Source organism: Poromitra crassiceps (assembly GCF_964638095.1).
Source record: "Poromitra crassiceps genome assembly, contig: HAP1_SCAFFOLD_762, whole genome shotgun sequence".
NCBI classification, from domain to species: Eukaryota; Metazoa; Chordata; class Actinopteri; order Beryciformes; family Melamphaidae; genus Poromitra; species Poromitra crassiceps.
In genome coordinates this window covers 50,085-70,632 of record NW_028151646.1, presented here as the reverse complement: position 1 = coordinate 70,632, position 20,548 = coordinate 50,085, and the positions used below count along the sequence as shown (strand labels likewise).

At 48.1% G+C, this 20,548-nt stretch overlaps 1 protein-coding gene across 1 annotated transcript; it reads left to right on the top strand.

The window, feature by feature from the left end:
* Positions 1–7,251: 7,251 nt before the first annotated feature.
* On the top strand, positions 7,252–19,951 carry LOC310771537 (centrosomal protein of 76 kDa-like; the record flags this gene model as incomplete). The annotated part of the gene is made up of 7 exons (XM_083664127.1): positions 7,252–7,257; positions 8,068–8,253; positions 13,770–13,936; positions 15,154–15,313; positions 15,679–15,831; positions 17,272–17,489; positions 19,745–19,951. The coding sequence occupies 7 exons, from the start codon at positions 7,252–7,254 to the stop codon at positions 19,881–19,883; spliced, it is 1,029 nt and encodes a 342-aa protein (XP_083520253.1). The 3' UTR covers positions 19,884–19,951.
* Positions 19,952–20,548: the final 597 nt, after the last annotated feature.

Genomic DNA, 20,548 nt, shown 5'->3' with positions numbered 1-20,548 from the left:
GACAACACGCACATTTAAACCTGCCGCCTTCCCCAAGTGGTACCCGGAAGTAAATTTGTTTACATGGTGACGTCACGGTGATTTGGTCTATAGACCTAATTCACAAGCATGTCTCAGAGGGCTTGATAGAGAATGTGTCTCGGTAAATCTAGCTAAGCACAATCAATGAACAGGATTGAACAACTTATATAAAGCTTATAAAATACAAGCATATCAAGAGAAGAGAGGGAAGGGAAGAGAGCAGAGAGAGGGAGGAGAGAAGACAGCGTAGTAGAGAGTGAATAGAGATAGTATAGTATTTTCTCCTTTTCTCACTCACTTTCATGTCACCACCTCTCCCTGGGCCCAGGTGCACCCAATCAGCCTAACAAACCTAACACCAGGCTCCTGTAAGACGGGGCCAGGAGAGTGGGAGGATCATCACACTTGTAGATGTTTTATTACAGAAAGTGTATGAAACCCATGACCAAAATAGTCATACATTCTGTCATTTGTTGGAATTGGGTTGGAACCCTCTCAAGGAACCCTGGGGGTCCGCAGACCCCACTTTGACTTACCAACTAAAGAATCTAAGTAATGTACCGCCTAACCTAAGTTACCGTATCATATCCTAACCCAGAGGTTCTCAAATGTTTTTCAGCCAAGGACCCCTTACAAGATGGAAAATATACCGGGGACCCCCTCATTCTGATTTGTGATTTTGGGCTAAGCTTAATTGTTTCCACGGTAACGTGCTTGACTTTTAATTTGATAGGTTTGTTATTAGAATGTAATCCATGAACCATTTTAGATTTAAAGCATAAACTATTTTCGTTGAACTATGAAGATTTTGCAAAAAATATATATATATTTTTTTTTTTATTACATTACATTTACATTACGTAATTTAGCAGACACTTTTGTTTTATCCAAAGCGACTTACAATATCACAATTTGTCAACAGTACAGAAAACTAAGGGGTTGTCCTACAACCCAGGTTTTATGAGTGAAGCGAGGCTCCCACCTATTGCCATCTCTGCGTGGTACACGCTATCGAATGCTCTTACCTTTTATTACTTTAAAAGTGTCCTTTCCAACCATTCATTAGACCGTTGACAGGATGCAGACTGGACCCTTGGAAAATCCGGGGCGATCCTGATGGTCTCATGGTCTCCGATCCAATAGCTGGAGTAGAGGCGGGCACAAGCCCTCACGCCTGGAATTGGACCGGGAAAACCCCACTCACCCGGCATTCGGCCACAACCAGACAGACTGGCAGCAAGGCACCTGAGGTGGGAGCCTCGCTTCACTCATAAAACCTGGGTTGTAGGACAACCCCTTAGTTTTATTTCGTTGAAGCTCGGCTCCCACCTATTGCCACCTTACAACCGACCTTGCTGCAAAGGAGCACCTAAGTGCCCGACCTTGCGACTCTCGATCGAAAAATGGGCCGCCACGGCATAGCGCATGGGAACCCGATAAGGATTGGGGAGCAGTCAGCGAGGCAACTAGTCCGCGGAGGCAGACAGAACCGCATGAGCGAACGTCGCGCCTCCCACATCCAGACTATAAAACCTCACAAAGGTATGGTGAGTCGACCATGACGCGGCTGCGCACATATCTTCCACCGTCACACCGCGCAACAGCGCCCAGGAAGAAGCCACGCCCCGAGTAGAGTGGGCCTTAATTCCTTCCGGTGGAACCTTCCCAGCGGCAGAATAGGCCAAGTTAATGGCCTCCACTATCCAGTGCGATAGACGCTGTTTGGACAACGGCTTGCCCAAAGCCTTAGCCCCATGGCACACCAGAAGCTGGTTAGACGTACGCAAAGTACGCGTCTTGGCCACATAGGCACGGAGCGCCTGCACGGGGCAGAGCGACCGAAGTCTCCTCTCTTCCGCCGAAGAAGAGGCGGAAGGCTCAAACACGACCAGGTCTATGGTCATGGACCTGAAGCCAGCCCCAATACACTTAGGCTGATAAGCAGGGTTCGGGCAGAGCGTGGCCCTGCGCCCATCGTTAGAGAACACCATGCACGATTGTTGCACTGACAGGGCAATCAAGTCTCCCACTCTCTTGCCGGAAGACAAAGCGAGAAGCAATGCCGTCTTCAGCGAGAGGTGTTTCAGGTCGGCAGCGTCGAGTGGTTCAAACGGAGGCCTCGAGAGGCCATCCAAGACCGTGACCAAGTCCCACTTGGGAAAGATGTTCCTCGTCTGGGGGCGAAGCTTGCGCACACCCGTCATGAAACGAGAGACCAAAGACAGGCCTCCCACTGTCTTGCCCTCGATGTCCATGTGGCAGGCCGAGATGGCGGCCACATAAACCTTAAGGGACTGCGGCGACTGGCCCGCTTCGTACAGACCCTGGAGGAAGCAGAGAATGGGCCGAACGTCGCAGGTCACCGGGTCCAGGTTCCTTTCTGCGCACCAGCGCGAGAAGGACCGCCACTTGTAGGTGTACTGAGTGCGAGTCGAGGTGGCTCTAGCACTCTGTATGGTTTGCACCACGTTCGCAGGCAGGCCCTGGGCTAGCAACCGTTCCCGTTCAGGGACCAAGCGGCCAGCTTCCACTTGTGTGGGGATGGGTGGAGTATCTCTCCGCCCGCCTGCGACAGCAGGTCCTTCCGACGCGGTAGCAGCCACGGAGGACCTCTCGTCAGAGTGATCAGATCCGCAAACCAGACCTGCGACGGCCAGTGCGGGGCTACCAGAATGAGCTGTAGCCCTTGCTGTCTCACCCTGGCCAGCACCTGGGGAATCAGTGCGATTGGGGGGAACGCATAGAGGGCCGCCCTCGGCCAGACGTGCGCCAGCGCGTCGTGGCCCAACGGTGGATCGTCCGCAAGGATGGAAAACCACTGGGGGCAATGGTGTGCGAGCCGCGAGGCGAAGAGATCGACGCTGGCTTGCCCGAACCTGGCCCAGATCTGCTCCACCACCTGTGGGTGGAGAACCCATTCTGAATTGCGCGGGTTGCCCCGCGATAGCAGGTCTGCTCCCAGGTTGAGGTGGCCCCGAATGCTGTTGGAAGAGCCCGAAGCTGTTGGGCTTGCCATCGCCCGTTTGCAGCCTGGCCTTCGAAGACCGCGCCCCAGCCCCAAAGGGAGGCGTCGGTCCGAATCACTCGCCTGAGTGGGACCGGACCCAGTCTGGCGCCCTCTGAGAGCCAACAGCGGTCCGTCCACACTTCCAAGGCTTGGCGAGCGCGGTCCGACAGCGTAAGGACGCGGGACCGATGTATCGCTGGGTCCAAGCGATGACCAAGGAACCACCTCTGGAAGGGCCGCATGTGCAGCAGCCCCAGAGGAATAGCCGCGGTCGCCGCGGCCATAAGGCCCAGTAGCACGGAGCACTGGTGAACGGAGATTGTGCGTGCGCGACGCCGAGTCTCCGCTGTCCTCCGAAGGTTGTCCAGCCTCTCCGGAGAGAGGCGGGCGCGCATTGAAAGGGAGTCTAGCTCCAGACCCAGGAAGGTCGTGACCTGTTGAGGCACAAGGGCGCTCTTGCGCCAGTTTATAAGGAACCCCAAGGCCTGGAGGTGGGAAGTCAGCACCTCGGGGTGTGCGGACACCATCTCGCTCGAGCTCGCCGCTATCAGGGCGTCGTCGAGGTAGACGTAAACGCGGATCCCCATCTCTCGGAGGGGAGCCAGCGCTGTGTTGACGCAGACTGTGAAAGTCCTGGGACTTAGAGACAGGCCGAAGGGGAGTACGCAGTACTCGTAGGAGACTCCCTGAAAGGAGAACCGGAGGTACCTCCTGTGCCTTTCCACGATGGAAACGTGGAAGAAGGCGTCCTTTAGGTCGACTGACGTGAAGAAGTCCCCGGGTCTGATCGCTCTGAACAGTGTGGGGAGCGTTAACATGCGGAAGGGAAGCTTCCTGAGCAGGGGGTTTAGCCGCCTGAGGTCGAGGATGGGCCGTAGGGACCCGTCCTTCTTGGGCACCAGGAAGTACCTGTGGTAGAACCCGGACTGCCTGTCCTTGTCCGGCACGGGCCGTATCGCGCCCTTTGCCAGAAGCGAGGAGACTTCCTCGCCGAGGACAGCCATGGAGTCCGCATCCGCCAGGTCTGAGACAGGGATGCCCGTGAAAGCAGGCGGGGGGGCCGCGAACTGCAGCGCGTAGCCCTTCTCCAGCGTTCGCAGCACCCACGGTGTGGGTCTGCACAGCCTCTTCCACAGGGGGAGGCTGTTTGCCAGGGCAGGTCTGGTGCCCTGAGTCGGGGTTACCCCTGGCACATGATCCTGAGGTGCCACGGCACACGGCTCCAGCAGGACGGCCCCAGGGGGGGTGCGTCCCGGAGGCCGTGGCAGCATGGCGTGCAGCCCCGGCAGGACCAGCCCATAGGAGCTGCGTCCCGGAGGCCGCGGCGAGTCGTCGCCCGTGGTGTGCGGCCCCAGCAGGACCAGCCCGGGGGGGCTGCATCCCGGAGGCCGCAGGAGGTCGTTGCCCAGCTGGTGCGACGCCAGCTGTGGGGGGGGAATAGCAGGGGGGCCTGCAGATGGTGAGGTGCCTTCCGTGCACCTCGCAGCTTTCGCCGGCAAGGGACACGTACTCAGCAAGGCTCTCTTCGGCGCTCGACAACACTGCGGGACGCCCGGTCCTGGCAGCGTGGAGGCTGCCCCTCCCCCCCCGGGGGACCGCTAGGTACGCGCCGGGCCTCGGGGCCCGGTCGCGGTGGCCGACTTGTCAGGGTTACGGCGGGAGCCCCTGCTGCGGCGGGCACGGCTTCCTCGACCCGCGCCAGTCCAGGCTGGCTGGGGAGGTGTTGGCCCCGCGTTCCTTGGGGCATTCGAGCTGTTCCTGTCTGCGTTGGCCGGGGGACCGGACCACCCCTGGGGGTGCCTGTCCCGTGGACGGCGTGCAGGGCTGCCGCGGGTCGTCATCGAATGACCTCGGGCAGGAGGTGGCCTCGCTGTGTGATGGGTCGCCCCGGTCTTGCGCGGCAGGACTCTGCCGACCGCCTCAGTGTCCTCACGCCGCCTCTGGGCCCTGCTGGCGAGGTCCGCCATTGAACCGAAGAGCCCGGTAGGGCAAACGGGCGCGTTGAGGAGGTCCGTCCTCTCATGGCCACGCAGGCTGGTGAGCTGCAGCCAGAGGTGACGCAAGGCGGCCACCGAAGATCCCATGACCCTACCTGAGTCCTCCGACACACACTCCAGCATCTTGAAGACGTAGTCGGAGACCCGGCGTAGCTCAGTGAACATTTCAGGCTCGGGGGCTGCTTGGACCTGGTCTACCAGGAAGCAATGATACTTCAGCAGGAAGGCCATGGTGTTGGCCATGGAGGCCGCCTGGCCTGCCGCCAGATAGGACTTTTCCAGGAGCGAAGCAGTCTCCCTGCAGGCTGGGGAGGGGAGCAAGGGCTTCCCTTCCTTCTTCTGGCCTGGAAGCAGATGGTCCGCCACTGCCTTCTCCAGTGGGGGGGGATGTTCATAGCCTGATTGGGCCCCTTCCACGACGCTAGACCAGCACTTAAAGCGTCAGATGGGGGCCTCAGAGGAGTAGGGTTTGGTCCAGGATCGTTGAACCCTACGCTGCACGTCGGGGCAGAAGGGCAGGCTGCCCCGTAGCGGCGTCTCAACGGCGCGGAAGTGGGAGGCGGTGAACATGTCCTTCTCGACGGTAGGGGGCGTAGGCCAGTCCCAGTCGAGGGCGGAAACAGCCCTGGCCACGACCTCCCTGAACTCCTTCTGGTAGATCTCAGAGGAGATGTCGTCAGGAGGGGGGAGCCCCCTGGGGTGAGCCCTTTCTGGGTTACCCGGGCCGGCCAGCAGGGAGGCCTCATCATCTCGTTTTGGGTGGATCTCGAGGAAGTCATCCCAGGGTCCCCCGCCTCCGGCCATCTTGGCGGAAAGGCGAGCCCATTCTGAGACACGGGAGTCAGCCGCACCTTCACCCGACCTGGGGGAGGGGGGCAGGGAACAGCGGGAACCATGTGGGGAACCCAGGTGGGGACCGCGCTGGGAACCCGTCTTGTGCCGTGAACCTGCTGGGAAACTGTGCCGGGTATACTGCTCGCACTGCCGTGATCCCGACGGGAGGTCACGCTGGGAACCTACCTGGTAGCTGTGCTGTGAACCCGACCGAGAACCGCGTTGGGAAATCCGCGCGTCATGCCGCGGGCGCTTCGGCGGGGAGCACTGTTGGGAACCTACCTTTTTTCTTTGGTAGCTGTGCTGCGAACCCGACCGGGAACCCCGCGCATCTTGCCGTGGGCGCTTCAGCGGGCAGCGCTGCTGGGAACCCTCCTTGTGGCCATGCTGTGAACCATAACGAGAAGCACGTGGGGAGCTCCCCTGGGAGCGCTGCTGGGAACCCTCCTTGTGGCCGTGCTGTGAACCCAAAAGAGAAGCACGTGGGGAGCTCTCCTGGGAGCTGTGCTGGGAGCCCTCCCGAGAGCTGTCAACGTGCTGCTGTCCGAGAGGCAGCGGGCTGCCGGAGGTAACAGGCCCAGAGGTAGTCTGACTCTGGCTGGGCTCAGCTGCAGCAGCAACGCCGCCAGCGTGGCCTCTGAAGAAGTCTGCCCTGTATTTTTGAGTGCTACGAGGCATCTCAGTACAGGCGAGGCAAAACTCCGGATCTCCGAGGCAGCTATCTGCGTGGGCCTGTCCCAGGCATTCAACACACAGCGTGTGCGAGTCCTTGGCTGATAGCCACGCGCCACACTTGGGGTACGCACAGCGCTTCGCCTTGTTAACACTAGCCATCCTGGAGAACACGCGGTTCCACCTAGCGAGTAGTGACAGGCGACTAACGTTAACGTTAATTTTTTTATCCTCTTCTTTTTCGCCTTGTGGGTAACACTGAAGCAAGCGAGTTAACACAATCCACTCAACGTGGCAGACCGAGCGCGCGTAGGCGGCAGGCTATTTTAGCGGGTCTTAACTCTAGCAAGCTAGTCGGCAATGGTGCCGACTAATACCTGTAACCAACACAAGAACAAGACTAAGCTACGAAACACGTGACGCTCTTTCTAGTAGCGGAGAGTTATCTCTACGTGGGGTTAGCTTAGACAGAGCAATTCAATTAGCAAGCATACAACGACACTCGGACCGGCTTGTTCAAGCCGCCAACACGTGAAAAAAACACTTAGCTTTGTCGCTTCCAACTTTCACCGCCCAGGCGAAGGTAACCTTCCAGACTGGAAAATCAACGACCGAGGTTCCCGTCCGCTACGCCGATGTACGGGGAGCAGTTGAAGTGAAAGTGGTCGGGCAAGCTAACGCTAATCTGGAGCAATAATTCACACGTCTGTCCGTGGCCGAATGCAGGTAAGAGTGGGGTTTTCCCGGTCCAATTCCAGGCGTGAGGGCTTGTGCCCGCCTCTACTCCAGCTATTGGATCGGAGACCATGAGACCGTCAGGATCGCCCCGGATTTTCCAAGGGTCCAGTCTGCATCCTGTCAACGGTCTAATGAATGGTTGGAAAGGACACTTTTAAAGTAATAAAAGGTAAGAGCATTCGATAGCGTGTACCACGCAGAGATGGCAATAGGTGGGAGCCGAGCTTCAACGAAATAAAACCACTATGCAACACAATCAATGACAGCCAAGATATTTTGATAGACTAGCACCATGTAGGAAGTAGTTTGAGAAGGAATAAGTAACATGTAGCATTTTATAAAAAAAAAAAAAAAAAAAATTACTTGAAAACTTTTCGCGGACCCCCTGGCAAAGTGCCACGGACCCCTGGGGGTCCGCGGACCCCCATTTGAGAACCACTGTCCTAACCTACCTGCTACCCTGTGGACCACGGAGCACAGCCCATCTCACACACACACACACACACACACACACACACACACACACACACACAGCACAGCCCATCACACACACACAGCACACACACAGCACAGCCCATCACACACACACAGCACACACACAGCACAGCCCATCACACACACACACACACACGGGGCACAGCACAGCCCATCCGTGCACCCGCACGCCACCACCTGACCGGCAGGTCTTGGCACGCCACGCAGGGTCCCCTAGATGCACGCAAGGAAAAACTCCCGATCTAGGGAAGAAACCTTGTGAGGGCCGATGCAAATGTGGGTGTGCATCTGTGTGCTCTGCAGGATGAGAATGGCGTCAACAGGCCGGTGTGTTCATACGTGCGTGTCCTGCGGGCCGGCCGGCTCCTGGAGAGCCCCCGGCAGGCGGCCCGCTTCGTCAGCCTGCTGGCCCACGAAAAGGCCCCCATGGTCGGAGGAGGCAAGCAGGAGCAGTGGTGCACTCTAATGGCTTTCCTGTGTAGAGGCAAGGTAATAATACAGCTACAACATAGAAGGACTCACATTTTCCACTCATCTGTGTCCTTGCTTGACTGCTTAATCCTCATCCCCAAAGACACAGACATAAGGCCTGAGGATGAACCTCAGATGACCATCCCTCCCTCCCTCCCTGGTAAAGTAGGTGTGGTTGAAGTCAGTGGTACATAGTCCGCACTTTGCTCCATAGAGGAATCCTTGAAAGGTTTGTCCAGTGTCACCTTGATTTAAAAATGAGAATTTGTTTGTCATGGTTTTATTAGGCTACATAATTCCTGACCATACAGGTCTGTGGTGTGAGGTAACAGTAGATTGAAATAGGCTAGAATTAAAATCTCACACATCCCTACCTTATTAAAGAAACTCATATTTTTAAATGTGTATGTTAAAGCCTATATGAACAAAATGACTAATTACAGTAAGTGCACGCTTTGGGACATGGGGATATTCACTGCATAACTGCGTGGCACCCCTTTGGTGTGTTTCAAATGGATCATTCCATCAGCATACATTTTCGTTAGTTTCTAATGGTTTATCTGAATCCAAACTGGTTCAGAGGATGAATCTCCCCCTCTCTCTTCCCTCTCTCTCGTTCCCTCCCCTCTCTCTCTCTCTCTTCTCTCTCTCTCTTGCTCTCCCCATCTCTCTTTTCTCTCTCTGTCACTCTGTCCCTCTGCTTGCACATGGCACTCAGCAAGAAAGAAGCTGCTGTCACAGACGTGACTGTGGCTTTTAAGGGGAGTGGACTGGACATGAGCTCACACGTGTGAATACTGTTTTGGGCATAAACACACCTATATGGAGGTTTGCACCGAGATGACGCCAAGCGCAGCGGGCCGACACGCCCACAATTAGGGCTTTGCACAGTGTTATTCCAGCGCAAAACGCGCGCTAATGCAAAATTACCGCCTTTGTGACGATAGGGCCCTGTATCTCCCACTAGACAGGACAGGACTAGGCAGGGTGCGCTTTGCAAGCAAAATGCTTTTTGTTTTTGCAGAAAAAAATCTTGCACGTGCACTAACCGTGCGTGCTTCAGCCCCGCTGCTACAACTCCATCCTTGGAGAAACAAACAATTTATCTATAATATAGATACATTCTCTTTTGTGTGACATCTGACAAGAGATGTCTTTTGAGATCCTGAAGTGAGGAGTTTCAACAAGTGTTAGCTATATTACTTTTTTAAATGATCTCTGGCACATAAGGCTGTAGAGTAAGTAAAAGGCACGCATCCAAACTCCATTTGGCCTAGCTTGAAGCACGCAGTGATATTGTTTTTGTTAATAATTCTTCTTTCCTCTGTCAAACTGTAAACAGTGTGGACATATCTAAAAGTGTGGACATATCTAACAGATGTAATGAGTAGAAATGTCCAGTGCCAATATATTATTATAATAATGCTCTGTCTTTCCATAATACTAGCACTATTACTACCTGGTACTACTACAAGTTAAAAAGTAGCAATAATAAATAAATAAACACACCGCCACAAAATTCTATGGGTCATAAGTGATGATTGAGAGGGAAAACCATTACCAAGACCAAGTACCGCACCTTGGGGGACAGAGCCTTCGCCATTGCTGCCCCAACCCTCTGGAATTCCCTGCCCCTTAACATCTGTAACTCTGACACACTCACTTCTTTCAAAAACCAACTCAAATCCCACCTTTTCAAGAAAGCCTACAATATCTGACTTCTACCTCCACCTTCCTTTTTCTTTTTGCAACCCCCATATTTGTTTTTGTTCTGTATTTGTGTACGTTTTATGTTATACTGTATGTAAAACGTCTTTGAGTAATTAGAAAAGCGTCATATGTATTATTATTATTATTATTATTAAAACGTTTGTGTAAATAACGTTTTTTTTCTTTTTTATGAAATCATTGCATAGTATACCTTTAATGTCACAAAGATTTATGTCACCCCAAAAAGCTGGATAAACTCTATTGCGCAAATACGCAGGCGAGTTTAGCTGGTTTTACTCTCTTGTGCATTCATGAACACAGCTGATTGCATCGTTTGTAAGAAAGAGGGATTTGCGCAGAGTTGACTGACTGATGCATTTTCATCTGTAGATGAGATACTGGGGAATTTCCCAGACCACCACAGGATAAATATTCCCTGCCTCTCCTCCCCTCCTCTGTGAGTGGCTGGCAGACAGACACAACACAACTCTCACAAAGTGGCCCATGTCAACTGTGATTTATGAGTTTCATTCCAGGGGAAATTAATTTCGCCTCGTCAGTCCCCAGCCTGCTCTGACGCTGCCGTCCATATTAGCACTTCTGGGGAACATCTATCATTCTGACTTCCCCACAGCCCAAGTCCCCAGCTCAACCCAGGCCTCTTTACTGGAAAAGTTGTACTACTGAAATAAGAGTTGCTTACTGTCACAGACAGTTTGACAACAACGTTTCCTTTACAGCAGACGTGTGTGTTCAACACTTTTGGTTGCTGTGAGAAGGGGACATTGTATTTCTGGTTAAAGTCGAGCTGAACCCAAAAATGACTTATTTTCTTTTAGTTCAAATACTTGGGTATACAGTGCACCTATTTAATAATGTATGCAAAAAAAATCACAACAATCTAATTTCTTTAGTTTTTCACACTTTTTCACATCAAAAGTTCATTTTTCAAGATTTCATTGATAACAGTAATGTACAGTTTGCTGACGTCACCTAGTACTATCAAATTTCTACCCCATTTCAACCAATCATATCATGCAGCTGTCAATCAAATCTTCATTTCAGGATAATTTTCTCTTCCAAATGAAGTAGAAAATGGTGCCTAGTGCCTGTCATCTGGCAGAATTCCTATCCCATAAACTAACTACCGTACTAACTTGGCCAATTGTTAGAAACATGAACAAAAAACAAAAACTATCATCTCTAAGAATGCAAAGAAATGTAACTGGCTCGTTAAAACGCGCATTCCAGGGATATTGTATTTACAGCAGCGATAATGGCACGCGCATCCGAGAGCTTGGTTGTCAGGGGTTGCACCTCGGAGATTCCAGGCCGACGGTCTGCACTCTCCGCTCGGCAACACGAAGGCAGCTGCCTGCCTGCGGCTCGCTGAGCTCCACTCAGCCACTAACCTCCCGTCAAAAGGCTCTTCCCGAGGGGAGCGCCACGACACACTGAATCCCACTCGATTTGGAGGCGGAACACGCCAGGATTGGCCAAAGCCCAATCCAGTGCCCAGAATTGTCAAATAAAATCATCGACATGATACTATGACCCGCCTCTCAACCTGTCATCTTAGACAAACTATGTTTTCAGTCTGAAACGGACTCATATGCACGTGACGAACGGGTTCAGTTCGACTTTAAGGTTTTACAAATCTGTTTATAAATGTGCAGGAAAGAGAAGAGAGATGCAATTAAAAGTCTATGTGTGAAGTAAGGCAAGGTTTGATCTGGTTTGACCCCAAATCTTTACAGCATTCCAGAGAATGTGGTGGAGAGTGACAGTAAATGTGGGATGATGTCAGATGGTATGCACAGCACTGTGAGTACATGGGTTACAGTTGACCCTGCTGAGACACCAGGACAAACTAGAGTGTGAAAAAGAACCTGTCTCAACCTCTCACAGCTCCACAAAGGTTCATGACTCACGGTTTACTGGAGAAAGTTGAATAAACTTCACGGAAAAACAATGCAGATGTATTTCTTTGTACAAAAACAATGCAGATCTTTTTTGCACATGATCTCACACATATCTGAAAAATGTAAACAGTTTTGCAGACATTAATTTAGTTTGATAGTTATTGAGTTGATTTGAGTTTAGTTGTAGACCAGTGATGTCATTCATGCACATATGATATCACTGGTCCACAACTTAAAGCCCCATTCAGCAACTTTTCCAAGTTTTGCTATTGGAGAAACTGCACCCTCTGGGTGCAATAGTATCGTATCAATATCGCCGTTCAAAGTCAACAAAACACAGCGCCAGAAAGCTCTATGTACATGTGACATCGGGTACTCGCCACGTGATTAAATAATAATCTATAGTTACGTGAAACGTCATTTTTGTAGCAAATCCACACCGAGTTGCTTCCTTGTTTTACTGAACACCGCTTCAGCTGTACACAGCGCATGCGCAGTATGCCGTACATGCTGCCTCCGGGACGCCGGCACAAAAATGCTTAGTCCCAGGAGATGCCTTTGGAGGGCGCTGTGGGACCAATAGAGGCAACATTCTACTTCTTAGAATACACTGGATCATATTAAATGACTAAAAAGCTGTTATATTAAGGTGAAAAATATTAAGGTGAAAAAGTTACTGATTGGGGCTTTAACTCAAATAATCAAAAATCAACTCTCAATAAATGTCAAACTAAATGAATGTCTGCAAAACTGTTAAAAGTTTTCAGATATGTGTGCGATCATTTGCAAACAATTAAATCTGCATTGTTTTTCGGTGAAGTTCTCCTTTAACTCATTGAGTGCCAGCCACTTTTGGAGAACGGAAGCTCCCAGTGCCAGAGTTTCAGAGCGTTTTCAGTGATTTCTCGAGGCCCACAGAATATTGTGTGATATTAAACACCGAACACGCACAAAGAACGAGCTGACTCTATTGTATCATCAGCAAAAAAAAGTTTATTGATACCATTTTCCGTTCTTTAGTTATGAGCCGGAGAAGATAGGTCGTTTTGAGCAAATACAGGCGTTTCAAATTAGAAGCTGAGTTATTCCGCCTTTTGTGAAATTAAGCATTTCAAGCACATTCACTGACTCTGAAGATAATATTTTCTGATGTAGTGACGTGGTGTAGTTGTGTGGTGCCTGTGTGCCCCACCCCCCTCTCCCCCCCCTCAGCTGCAAACTTCTCCCCACACTAACACACAGCCTAACACGCACCCAGTCTATTTTCGGAGTGCTCCGTTTTTGTGCGTCGGCTCCCAGCGCGACACGGAAGAGCCAAATCGGACTGCTGAGAATGCTTTGGCCCTTCGGCGTCGGGTGCTGCTTTTCTGGTGGCTAATCGTGTGGAGAAACTATACAGCAGAGACAGAGGGGCTGAGTTGTGGGCGCGGATTGACTGCTGTTCGCAGCCAACGTCAGCTCCAGACAGAGCAATCTATATGGCTCTGGCTGCAGCATGAGCGGTTTCTTTTTCATCACGGGGCTTTTTCCTGCTGTTTTCCGGACCTTTCTCTAATCTGGAGAGCACTGTCGCCACCTAGTGAGTCCGTAAAATAGGTTATACACCTTCAATAGCTACAATATTTGTACAGGAGATGCCTGAGGCTTTGATCCACGTCCCACCGTCAAAAAACGCATTTGATGTCGATCGACGTCCTTGGCACTCTACGTCACTATTTACTTTGACGTCGATCGACGTCCTTGGCACTCAATGAGTTAATGTTTAAAACAAAATGTGTTATTATGACTGTAAGAGCCGTCATCAGTGCATTATCGATGGTAAATGTGATGTGGGTGACAGTTTCCACATTTCCCCACTGGAGGCATCAAAGAGTTATGTTTGCCCCATTGTTTTGCCTACAGGGAGACTGTGAGGACCACGCCACCTTGCTGTGCAGCCTCTTGCTGGGCTTTGGCCTGGATGCATATGTGTGTGTGGGCACCAAAGCCAAGGTAGGGCCACACACCTGGGTCCTGACCCGGGGCACCGACGGGACGATCACCTTCTGGGAGAGCCTGACCGCACACAGGTCAGATTTGTTTTTCTTTACCGCAGTATGTTGTTGTTTTACAGACACACTGTGACGGGAGGTAGCCACTTCATAACTAATGACCACTCTCGCCATCCCCTTCTAAACCCTCACACCCAAACTAGGTTTCTACAAAGGGGCTCTCCCAAATAGCACGAGGGATAGTCCCATTGGACTTGGTGTATTAGTAAATGTAATGCATCAGTGAGATTTATGTAATGGATGCTTTCAACATTGAAGAAGAATTAGAAGAGGCCTATTCCAAAGAGGGGTGTGAGTGTACATCAATGTATGATTTATGATGGTCACCACTGACCATGATCATATTCTATCATCGATGTTGATGTCGATTGGACATGCCGTGATATTCTAAAATATGATCATGGTCGGTGGCGACCATCATCAATTGCAATTGTACTATAAACTGCCCTTTAGGCAGGCCTTCCAAATTTTTGCATTTTTTGTAATTGCAAAAACCAACACAATAGGTTAAGGCGATGTCTCGTCATAGACGCTGGGTTAGCTGGCTCAGCCTGCCTGGGGGCGTGGTCAGGGTGGGGTAAATCCCCCGTTCTATCCATTCAGCAAAGTTAGAATTTAGCTGATAGCCCAGCCCAGGCAGACGCGATCGGGGATTTAACCACTGCAGTAAACGCACATCTGAGCAGACATCTTGTGTTCTGCTCTAGAATCCCAAAAGCTGTCGTTTAGAGCCGCAGTACCTTCCTTTGGTGAGTCAGCCTATTGATATATGGGTGGTTTTACCCCACTCGCGCGCGTGCCAGCCATATAACATTTTGTGGGTGTTCCTAGACATGTCGACTGTCTCTATCGAAATAAGTTTGACGACTTCATTGTGAAATCCTGACTAATTATTTTATACTGTATGCTTGTTGGTGTATTGTCTTTTTTATTTGGTCGAATAAAATCATTCATTCAATTCATTCATTCATTCATTCAACAAAAGAAATTCATAGAAGCTCACTTTATTGTGATTAAATATCAGTAATTCTTTGCCTCAGAAAAAGCCATTATGTTTTTGCCCTTGTTAGTTAGTTAATTTTTAGTTAGTTTGGTCGGTCTGTCTGTCTGTCTGTCAGCAGGATAGCTCAAAAATGTATCAACAGATTTCTGTGAAATTTGGTGGGCAGTTAGGCCTTGGGCCAAACCACAATTGATTTGAATCGAGTGGGATTGTTTTCCGTTTCTATGGTCAGGTACCTGCACCAGGCCATAGATCCCGATGCCCCGCCCCTAGCGCCCCAGCCCAAACCCTCCTCCCCCTACCGCACCGTGGGCTGCGTCTTCAACCACCACAACTTCCTGGCCAACTGCCAGCCATCTGATGCTGTGGAGCTCTGTGTCTTTGACTTCCAGGTAGGAGCGCAGTGTACCTCACTGTTTCCCCCTAAAACTGAGTAGGTGGGATGGGAGCTGCCATCATCCCTAAGTCAATTTAATTTGTATTTGTTTCAACTTGAGCGTTTCAGTGAGGAATAAGTAATTTTTTTATTGGCTTGCTTTGATGTATTTCACTATTCTCATCTTTATATCTTGTGGTTCCTAATTGTTTTTCAACTCATCCACCACCAATGTATAGACCATTTAACTCATCCAACACCAATGTGCAAGCCTGCTCAGTCAACTTATCCTGGATTAAAAAAAACATACACACAAAAAAAACAAAAGTAATAGTCACCTAAATGTCTATATTTGAAACATTCTCTTGGTCTTTCCTTCAGAACCAGTCTCGGTGGAAGGCGATGAGCGAGGAGGCTCTGAAGTCCACCTCTCTGCCCCCTCTGCCTCCGCTCTGTGCTCCCTCTCTGGAGCCTGCCGCTGCCAGCCACCAGCTGGAGCTGGAGATGCGCTACCTGGTGTCTGAGCACAGGAAGGTAAAACACGGTGTCTAGACACTTTGAATTTTCACATTATGTTTCACTCACCTACAGACTCTGCTCAGAGAGAAAGCTGTTCAGAACGTTGCAACCGATGACAGCTATGGTTCAAATAGGCCCTCTCTATGGGCCAAATATCACCTTTTAGCACAGCAATACTAATGCGTCGTTTAGAACATAATATATAGGTCCAACGATCCTAAACTTTCCCTTTCAAAATTAGATTAAATTACACAACGTGATCCAACCTATTCTGAAACTACATAAGAAGTTAAAAGTTATTTGAGTAAGCACTTCATCATTTAACAGAGTACACAATAATCTTTAAAGGTAGGATTTCATCAAAAAAAGATTATATAATTTAAAAAGGTTTCCCCTCAAAACGATCACTTCTGGCCCATATAATAGTGTGGCAGTGTGTTTATGTTGAGAGACGCTGCGCCCTGTGTGTATTTTAGTGATAGGACATTGTTTTGCTGTGTTCTGTGTTCATGTGGTCGAGCGAGGTTGTGTTTATGTGGAGAGAGAGAGTGCCGATAAACCGTTCAAACACAGGGATTAAACGTTCCACAGTGGTTATGCTATAAAAACACAAATAAACACACACATACCTTCAAACCATCGAGGGATGGGCTGCAAACAGCTCAAACATCGATCAGGGAATGAGATGTATTTCCTGGTTTTAGTCCGGGGTGACTCCACTCTGGTCTGAGAACATCTTAGCGATGCTATTGGCTGGCTATTGCCCTGTGAACGATGTCATTGGCTGGACCCCCACGTGGACCTCTATACAATGTAACGTCCCAAAAACGTCCCGGAAAAGCAAAACATTGCCAAAACAGGCAGAGGGCAGTGTCGCTCCATATAAACACCCCCCCCCCCCCCCACACACACACACACACACAATTCCAATGGGCCCTAAGTGATGATTGATAGGGAAATATTTTGTATGCATCTATATATATATTTATTTTTATTAAACAGCTGCATAGTATACCTTTAATTAATTCATTTTTATTTATTTTTTACAAATTTACTGGTAACCATAAATTAATTAAATTATTATTATTAATAATAACATTGTTATTGTTATTGTTATTATTATTATTATTATTATTATTATTATTATTATTATTATTATTATTATCATTTTAACAGATCATTTAGCCATTGATACAGTTTGGTTAATTGGGCTAGTAAAGTCAATACTCTCTGAATGGATGTTCCTGTACTCTGGAATGGATCTGTAGAGGAGAGGCTGATTGAGAACCTGAATGAGAGAAATGTAATCTCTGGACCCTGCTTCTTGACTACATATTTAAACTCTTAGCACATGGTGGTCTATCCATCAGAACATAGCCAGATGTTGTGTCCCAAATAATGTGTAATTGAAGAAACACTGATCTACAGCCTGAGCCCTGTGGTTTCCCCCTCCAGGACCTGGAGCTGGCCACAGTATGGGACGACCAGCTGTCCTACCTGCTGTCCTCGGCCCTGGCAGCCTACGAGCTGGAGCGCTGCACCGGCGTCTCCTGTGGCAACGAGGAGTTCCAGGATGCGGTGAGGAGGGCGGTGCCGGACGGACACACCTTCAAAGGCTTCCCCATCCACTTCCTGCACCGCAACGCTCGCAGAGCCTTCGCCACCTGTCTCAGGTAAGGGGAGGGTGGCAGAACCAACATGGGCTCTCTAAGGAATATTTCAGCAGGCTGGCCTCGTGGTCAGAGAGACTGAAGTGTTCCTTAGTAGGGGTGTCACGATACACTCAGTTCACGATACGATACGTATCACGATACTGGGTTCACGATAACGATACGATACGATACGATTTTAACAATATTTTTTTAAACTTGAATAATGACAATATATGACTGGAAAAGTAGTATTTTATTTGAAATCCACAAATACAAAACATGCTGTTGTGGGAAATTGTTATTACAATAACAACTAGAAAAAACATGAGATTGGAGATAAGGCTTATCTTGAAATAGAATGAGTTACACCGTCACTTAGATTTACTTTGAACTAAAAGGTTTCTCAGCAGTATAAATTCTCATTATGCATCTTCAGTTTTTCTTCAAACTCAAACAACAAGACTTTTCTTAGTCTATTTTTTATGCATCTTCAGTTTTTCCTGTCAAGTAAACAGTTTTGCCAGAAACTCAATTGAATGGTTTCTCTCCTGTATAACTTCTCATGTGTCTCTTCAGAGACTTGTTCAACTGAACTACTTTCCACACATTGAACTTCAACAAACAAAGACGTTTCTTTGTCTACTTTTGAAAAAAAAAAAAAAAAAAAAAAATTCACGATATGAGATTTCATCTCAACGATACATATCGTGACGTTTTACTATCGCGAAATTTCGTGGGACGATATATTGTGACACCCCTATTCCTTAGAGATACTGAATCCCTACCAGTAGGGCCGGGCAATATATCGATATTACCGGTACTGTATATTGATGTCGCGATATAAGACTAGGGATGTAACGATACATTAAACTCATGATTCAATACATGAGTTCACAATACGATTCTCTCATGATTCTTTCTTGATTAAATGAGATTGCAGACAAATTATGACTGAAAAAGATTCCTTTAAAGTAACTAAGAGCAAGATTTTTGATTGTTATTAAACAGTCTAAATGTAATATTGATGCCTCACATCTTACCTCTAATAGTAGATGAGACCATGAGTGTAGAAAGCCCCGTGAAGTAGCGTGGAAAGCCATCCTTCTTGTTTTGGGTCTTGCTAGGCAGAGCGAAACATTTACGACAGCTGTAAACCATTGCTAGGCAGAGCGAAACGGTTTACGGCCGTAGCAACAGCCCCAAAACAGCTTTCCTCGCTACTTTCTGCTCTCGCGAACATCTCTCGTTATATTCGTCATATTATACTGTTTTTTTTCTGATCTTTTCTTCATCCAATTAAATAATTCCCTTTTTTTCTGAGATTGGGTATAACTGCAAACCACAAACTTTGCAATGAATGCTTCCTTTTCTTTGTCAAACAAACAAAAAACCCATTGTGATTAATTTTTCATCTGATCGATTAATCTTCACACATTACATTGTATCGATACATCTCGTGATGTATTGTTACATCCCTATGAGACTAGATTTTGGATATTGTAATATGGCGTAAGTGTTGTGTTTTCCTGGTTTTAAAGACTGCATTACAGTAAAGTGATGTAACTTTCTAAACTTACCAGACTGTTCAAGCTGTTCTATTGTTAGCCTTTACCCACTTATTCATTATATCCACATTACTCATGATTATTTACCAAAAATCTCAATATGTAAATATTGTGAGAAAGCACTAATATTATCACAGTATCGATATCAAAGTATTTGGTCAAAAAGATTGTGATATTTGATTTTGTCCAATGTCCATATCGCCCAGCCCTACATGTGGCTTTGACTTACAACTGAACACTTTGTAGAACTACAGAGATGTATATCGTGTATCGACATTCTGCCTAAAAATAGCCCTGACCAACACACAGAGAGCCCAAGCATCTGGCTCCCTGCCCCATGAATATGTCACACCCTCTCCCCCCCATCTGAGCTATCCCTCCCCAACACAAAAACCATAAAATAATGATCAAAAATGTAAGTGAAATTTGACTTTGCTTTTACATTTCTAGTTCATGCATGGAGTATTCATGAACAGAAAGCCACCAAATTAGCTGGCTTGTTTCAGTTCACTATAGTCGTGTCAGTATACATAACTGAGACTGATGTCTGAGGTTTAAAATGTATATATACCGTATTGCTTTCAATATATCTAGGTCTGTAACTGGCGTACCTAAATGTCTTAATTTTGTATATAATTAAATGTTATGTTGCTGTAATGTTGACATCACTTGGTGTTACATGCTCTGTATTTGTTGTTGGTTTTTGTACAGGTCTTCATTCTGTGAGGAGATAGTGTGTTGTCGTGGTGACCATGTGAGGCTGGCGGTCCGTGTTCGGGTGTTTGCCTATCCGGAGAACGCGTGTGCAGTCTGGCTCATGTTTGCCTGTAAATACCGCTCAGTACTCTGATTAAAGGACAGACTTTGTATCTTCAAAAACTCCGGGTTGGGACACGAAATACATACATGCATGGTAGAAGTATGATGTTGTAACAAGGCCTAGACTTGTACTAATTTTGGAGAGCTACTTTATTGTATTTATTGAAAAATCTCTTGTGACTGGACGGCTGGTGAAACCCCAGACATTGAACCCACACTTTTCTGTTACCCCACCCTCATGATCTGCCCTCTTTTTTTAAAGTACAGTACACTGAATATTTGTACAGACAACACATTCTGTTTACACGCTAAGGGTTGTTATTGTATTTATATATCTATTTTTGTAAATAAATTAAACTTTGTATATCTGAATCTGAATGCAGTTCAGCTGGCATGTTGACGTTCTCCAGTCGATGACGTCTATTTTTACTTTCAATCTGAAAAACGAATATTCAATTCCGTTTTCATTTTATTTTAAAGATTTACACCTGAATTTCTATCTAGGATAAATGATGCCAAATCATGCAAAACATTTGTAGTATATCCATTTGTAATACATTTACACAACACTAGATGGCGTGTTAAGATAAATATTGGCATGCTGAATGCAATCACAGCTCTCTTTCACACTGGGCTTGCTCGATACACTAAACTTGTGTGTCTAAGGCTTTGAAGAGCTTATTAACTTGGAACATA